Genomic DNA, 6,745 nt, shown 5'->3' with positions numbered 1-6,745 from the left:
TATTTCTTACACAGTATGAGGAATCTCTACCAAGAACTATATATTTGTATCTAGGTGTACCATCTTTTTTGGGAAAACAACGATGTATAATGTTTTTAAGTCGGGATTTTAACTGAGTATGGGGAATAGAAGTATACAGTGTTGTCAAATCATAGGTTTTAATGCTATTATATTATGATTGTCTCCAAAAGATCCAGTATATAGACGGTAAATCACAATCATCGACCTTGGTAGAGAGACCAACAGAGGATAGCACAGATTTATGGTTTTCCACAATCTCTACTTTGGAGAGAGTGGTAGCAGTATAGGTCTTATCACTGCTATTATTTTCTACCTCTGATAATAAACATTGGATATAAATCGTTTTGCAAACAAAACAAATTTTGTTGTGGGGTTTGTATGCTGGTAGGACAACATATTTGTCATGTATAGTAGACAATGTTTTTGCTACATCGGGATCTTTGAAAACTGATGTAGCCTTGGCACTAATTGACCTACTTAAAACTTTCATTCGATTCAAAATTAAAGACCTCACGGCCTTTAACCACTCTGACAGAGAATCAATGTCTTCTTATTCTCGTTTTGTCCATTTTCTTGCATAATCCTCGACGGCGTCCATAAGAACTTTAAAGTTATAATTCCTATTTATGGAGCGTGGTTCACGGTACTTGGGATATTTAGAAAGGATATTACGCAGAGATTCGTTTTCGATTATGGTTAAATCTCCCGTGACGACTTGACCAGAAGGACCATATTTGAATGGAGAGGTTTTGCAAGAACAGTCAGGTGGTTTAGCTTTGAAGTCCTCAATCTCGAGATTCTGCAATAGCCTTTTATAATTGAAAATTTTGGATGCGATGGGTGAAGTTTAGGAATATGAAATGATTGGTATGGATTTGTCTTTGAAATATGGGGGAATTTTGTTGGTACCGTTTATTAATTGCATCTATAGCTTAGTTGACAAAGGTAGTGGAAGAAATGATCGTTTTTCTTCATCTTGACTTTTCACACAAACTGGTTTAAAGAGTCTGTGGAAACCAATATCCAAAATGATGGCAAAAAGTCTGTATAATGATGAGGTGGGGTCAGAAACAGGAGTGTCAAGACTTGTTTTGTAAAGGGAGTGTAGTAGAGTGAGAGGTATAGAATAAAGTTTGGTTCTAATGTGATGAAGTCCAAGAGGTTTTTGTATGAAAGGAAGGAGACCATCTATAGAGACATAATGTAACGTAGGTGACGTATAGTGGCGCTGGCCATGACTTCTTTCCCGACTTGGATTTTTGTCAAATAAATTCATCACATTATGCTATTGTTATATCGGCTTAAAAGGTTTCCTTTACTTTTGATGTTGTCATTTCGTCCGTAAGGTATTGCAGTACCTAGTCTGTGTATCCAGTACTCCTCTCTTTCCCTACGATAGTTTTTACTTAGAACGGGACTGTTCGTCTGATGTAATTTATTTCTAAAATACGAAATAAAGTACATAAAGTAACTAAAATCATACATACAAAGTAACAAAAGTAAATGAGCAACTCGGACTCCACTAAAAACTGGGAGCATAAAATGGATACACTTTGGAAAACGAATTGTTCTAATTTTTTCTTTAACACGCTCTTGATTAAATATTCGTTCTATGTGTAGCGTTTTATTTTTGTCCTTCCGTAGACTCGTCAGGTTGTTCCTTGTTCGCACCAAACAGACAATTTATTTCATTTTCACTCGTTGAAACTAAATTGGTTGCTTGAATATCGAACTTACTGTTGATAAAGTGGGAATTCATTTGCCATTGGGCACTTTGTATTCTCTGATTTTGTCTGGAAAGAACGAGAAATATGGGTTATAGTCAACAAGGTTCTCTTCGATGTCAGTATTCTTTTTTTCATATCTCGGCAATGCATCGGAAATTTGCACTTTTAAATAAAAACTGCTTAATCATTGACATCCATCGTTCTAATGTAGCCTATTAAAATTTGATACATTCTACTTCGAATGAATTTCCTCTCAAAAAGTCAAAGCAATGTTAGATGATTTCTACCATGCGTAACAGTTTTATTTTTTTTCTGTAACAAACAGGTTTGAATTTCCGTGCAAATATTCAACAAGTTTTTCACTTTGGGCTTTATCTTAGTTTTTGCGTATCGTATCCATAAATCGTCCAATTGGTTTCCCCTACTTTTTTCGCAACATAAATACCTGAATTATCCGTATTAACCTTTTCAGCTACGGGGTCTCTTAATTCCCTTGATTACTCTTTTACATTTATAGCACCTTTTGAATCTCATCAGAAAATGGAACTATTATAATCGCAACGGCGATTGTACGAACTTTCGGAATAACTACGACCTCATTTGACGGATTTAATAATTTTATTGATACTTTTCGATTAAGTCGAAGAATTACCACCGACGTTTCCATCAACGGCCCTTTGCCATATGAATACTTGTTTTTTTTTTTACACATACACCCTGTACATCTACAGTTACGTAATTTGGTGCTCTTGTAATCATGATTGTCTCATAAAGGTTGTAAACTTAACCGTTTAGGGATCTTTACATTAGCATTATTCATCTTGTAATTTTTGCAAGATCTATTACCATATTTTCATATTCAATTACCAAAGTTTTTTCGGTTGGGCTGGTTTCCATGATTTTGCTGTATATTCATTTTGCATACACATTGTCATCTTTTTAATACTGTCGCAATTGCCGTTCCTATTAAAATCAATCTTTTGGTGACTTTGCCTCTTACACATGTAACATTGGTCCCTACCAATCCTAAGAAGACTACCATCTTTGAGATGTATCTTTGGTGTTTATCTTAGAAATTAGCGTGGTTGGCATTTGAATCTCCTCTCTAAGTTCAGAAACCTCTGATTTTCGGTCCAAAACATTTGACTGGCCACTACCTACATGAAAATCATCCTTACCAGATTTCTTGTCACTAACGCGCTTAGTTAGAATTTGGAGTTTAAAGTTTAAAGCCCTCTGCGTTTTACCATGTGATAGAACAATATTTTGAAAATTTCACTGTGCTTAACACACTAGCCCCATGACCGCTAAATGAACTACACTCAAATCATTTTGTTTGAGCCCCCTTTAGAGTTGAACCATGTCAATGCAGGTCCCCGGAGATAGAGATGAAATGCGGCAATCATGAGTTTATCGTCATTTAGCCTATGTAATAAAACAAACTATTCAAACTCATCAAAAAACGTTTGTTCGTTATCGTGCAAGTATCCTAAAAAATCATTGCACCTTGCTAATCGTTCCATGATTGTGTGAATTATTTTTCAAACAAATAACCTACACATGTAGCTATAGGAAATTGAAATACGTCACAAATAGTCGTAGACAATAATTGCAGTGATAAGACCTATACTACTTCCACGCTCTCCAAAGAAGAGCGCTCTTTTGGTCTCTCTACAAAGGATGATATTTGGGATTTACAGTCCATGTACTACATTCCTAAACTCCACAAGAATCCATACAAACAACGGTACATAGCTGAATCGGCAAAATGTACCACCAAATCTCTTTCAAAACTTTTAACTTCTATACTCACAGCTGTCAAAGAGGGTCTGCAGTCCTACCACAAATCTTGTTACTCCCGTAGTGGTATTGATTCAATGTGGATCCTGAAAAATTCGAAAGATCTTTTGGAGACAATCAGTTCAAGACTATTTTCAGAATATACAGTCCCAGTATGGAATAAATCTCCCACTTGCCCCATACCCCAATGTCCTATACCCCATTCCTCATTGCCCCATACCCCATTCCCCACTGCCCCATTCCCGATTCCCCATAGCTCCATCCCCCATTGCCTCATCCCCCATTGCCACATTACCATATTTCCTATAGCCCATTTCCTATTGTTCCATCCCCCATTGCATCGACTTTTTTCTGTAGTCAAATGCCTTTACCCATTCCGAAACGATATAGTAAAGTAAATGTTTGATCAAACACATATAATGGATAAGGATGGTAAAAGTTTTTTTGCAATCAATATTGATTTTAGAATCTCGCTGGCGAGTTCGAGAATTACCAAAATCACGCGATATTTGCATTGTTTACATGTATTATCGACACTCAGAGCTACATGAGAAATAATCATGCACAATATTCTTAAAAATATAGATATATGTATAAATTGTGAATGAATTAGTTTTTTTAAATTATTCTTAAAAATGTTAAAATTGTCTAGATAAGGTTTTTGTTGATTGTTGTTCTACATATTTTTCAAACCAAATTCTTGAACATGAGATATTTTTCCAAATTAAATGAGTACCAACACATAAAATTATCTTAATGGTCTTAAATAATAGATGACGTATTATCTTTAAACAACCCTAATTTCGGGGATTTGATACATCGCATCTACCAAAAAGAACTTGAGATAAAGGATACTACAGACACTGTGAAGTCAGCCTCATATCTTGACATACACTTAGAAATCGATGGTAAAGGAAAACTATTGACCAAACTTTACGACAAACGTGATGACTTTTCATTCAGAATTGTCAACTTTCCTTTCATCTGTGGCGCCCCGTGCAGGTCCGGGTGTTAAAAGAATAGACCTGCAGCAGCGCTAAGCTTGTCGTATAAGGCGACTAAATAGTGCTCAGAAACCTAGCCGGGGGCTAGGCGCTCTGCCCACAGAGCAACTGGGATGTGTGCCCCAGGTGGTGGAATGGGGTACCCCTGGCGTGTTACATGCTGGGGTTGTCAGGCTATAATACGGAAAACCTGACCGCAAACCATAGTGGTTCACCGTGTTGGGAAAGATGCCACGTTCCTCGCACGTTAAAGAACCCTGCTGTGGTATTCGATAGGAGTAGGAACCTTTGCGCTCCGCCACAGGAGGCTAAATTGCCCGACCTTACCCATTCCCCCTTTTTCCAGTGGCAATCAAAATTTGTCGACCCTATTATCCTTGTGACCCAACCTTTTTTTTTTTTTTTTTTTTTTTTCATTTCATGTTCATTTTATCATCCATTTCATGTTCATTTTCTGAATATAGCTGAAATATTGCTGCTCGGACGTTAAACCCCTACAAACAAACAAACAAACTTTCATCTGTGGCAACATCCCTTCGGCTCCTGCGTATGGAGTATTCATATCACAACTCATACGTTATGCCAGAGCTTGCCGAAACTACGTAGACTTTTTGTATCGCGCTAGAACTCTAACAAATAGGCTTCTGGAACAGGGTTATGTTGCTACAAGATTAAAGTCATCATTACAGAAGTTTGATGGTCGTTATCATGAACTCGTGGATAGTTATGGTGTATCCATCAGCACAATGAAAACTGATTTATTCAACGCGTCATAGTTTTCCTTCCCTCGTTCGTCTACCCAGGACTTAACTTTTTATGAGCAACTCGGCGGGTGTTTCTAGAAAAGCAGAGGACGCTTACCCTACCGGTGCACCTGGTCCATGCTCCCCGTTTTTAGTGGAGTCCGAGTTGCTCATTTGCTTTTGTTACTTTGTATGTATGATTTTAGTTACTTTATGTTCTCTGTTGTGTATGTCTGTTTTCCATATGTGGTCTTTGTCCCTGGATTACACTCGTTTGATTTCCGCTATAACCTTGGTTCCCTTGATTACTCTTTGAAATGTTAAAATTGTTAAAATAAACATTAGACATGGACTATGATACATTTATTTCAGTCAACTTTCCCAAAAATGTCACATTTCTACAGATCATATGGGTGCGAACAATTTTAATTTCAATAATGGTCCAAAATATTCAAAATGGCAATATTAGTATCCGGATGGTGATTGCAACACTCATATTTCAGGCAGAAATCTTCAAAATGACATATTTCTGCAAAGTGTATGTGTGATAGGTCTTTTAATATACCTATTAGTCTAAAATTAATGTAAAAAATGTCAAAATTGTCTATATCATTATATGTTGATGGCTGTAATACATATTTTTCAGACCAAATTCTTGAAAATGAGACATTCTTTGCATTGAATGAATGGCAACTTAAAATTTCCTTACTGGTGTTATATTATTGTTTTAAATGTTAAAATTCTCAAACAAGTATCATGTGTGATGCTTTGACAATTCAATTTCAGTCAACCTTCCCAAAAGTGGCATATTTCTGTGCGAACAATTTAATTTTCAATAATGTTCCAAAATTATTGTTAAAAATATTCAAAATCGCAATGTTAGTATCTGGTTGGTGGTTGCAACACTCACATTTCAGTAAAAAATCTTCAAAATGACATATTTTTGCAAAGTGTATGTGTGCAAACGGTCGGCATTCCAATGGGAACAGATTGTGCTCCTTTACTTGCTGACCTATTCCTTTATAGCTGATCTGACCCGAAAGAAGGAATATCGTTTGGCTAGATCCTTTAATCTCAGTTTCCGCTATATAGATGACGTATTATCTTTAAACTATCCTAATTTTGGGGATTGGATACATCGCATCTACCCCAAAGAACTTGAGATAAAGGAGGGGTTTGAATCCCGCTGATACAGCGACCAAATTTGCATCGCAAATTTGGAAGCTCGCATTGATTCTTCAGTTGTGTTGTAGTTTAGACGTGATGTGTGTATATATTCGTATTTAATATATAAACGTCTCAAAATGTGACGACTCTATTCGCAACACTGCTCCATCGGATCAAGGGTAGATAATGTAAGCATAGAATAAAATGAAAAAAATCCCATTGATGTTAGAACTGTCAAATTTGCAAAGCAAATTTTTGGTCGTTTCCTCCGTGGGACTCGAAC

At 36.5% G+C, this 6,745-nt stretch overlaps 1 protein-coding gene across 9 annotated transcripts in view; it reads left to right on the top strand.

Moving 5' to 3' along the window:
- Positions 1-6,745, top strand: part of LOC148610844 (uncharacterized) — a 109,046-nt gene that overhangs the window by 99,045 nt on the left and 3,256 nt on the right. Inside the window, exon 3 of one of the 9 annotated variants that reach the window (XM_088590593.1) lies at positions 192-4,318. The exons of the other annotated variants lie outside the window; for them this stretch is intronic. Coding sequence (XP_088446719.1) covers positions 192-308 — 117 coding nt within the window. The 3' untranslated portion in view covers positions 309-4,318. Of the gene's footprint in view, positions 1-191; positions 4,319-6,745 lie in introns of those variants that run through there. 9 annotated transcript variants of the gene reach the window in all.

Source organism: Perna viridis, chromosome 7 (genome assembly GCF_037379345.1).
Source record: "Perna viridis isolate PV_CMFRI_1.1 ecotype Kerala chromosome 7, ASM3737934v1, whole genome shotgun sequence".
NCBI classification, from domain to species: domain Eukaryota; kingdom Metazoa; phylum Mollusca; class Bivalvia; order Mytilida; family Mytilidae; genus Perna; species Perna viridis.
This window is presented reverse-complemented; position numbering and strand designations above follow the sequence as displayed.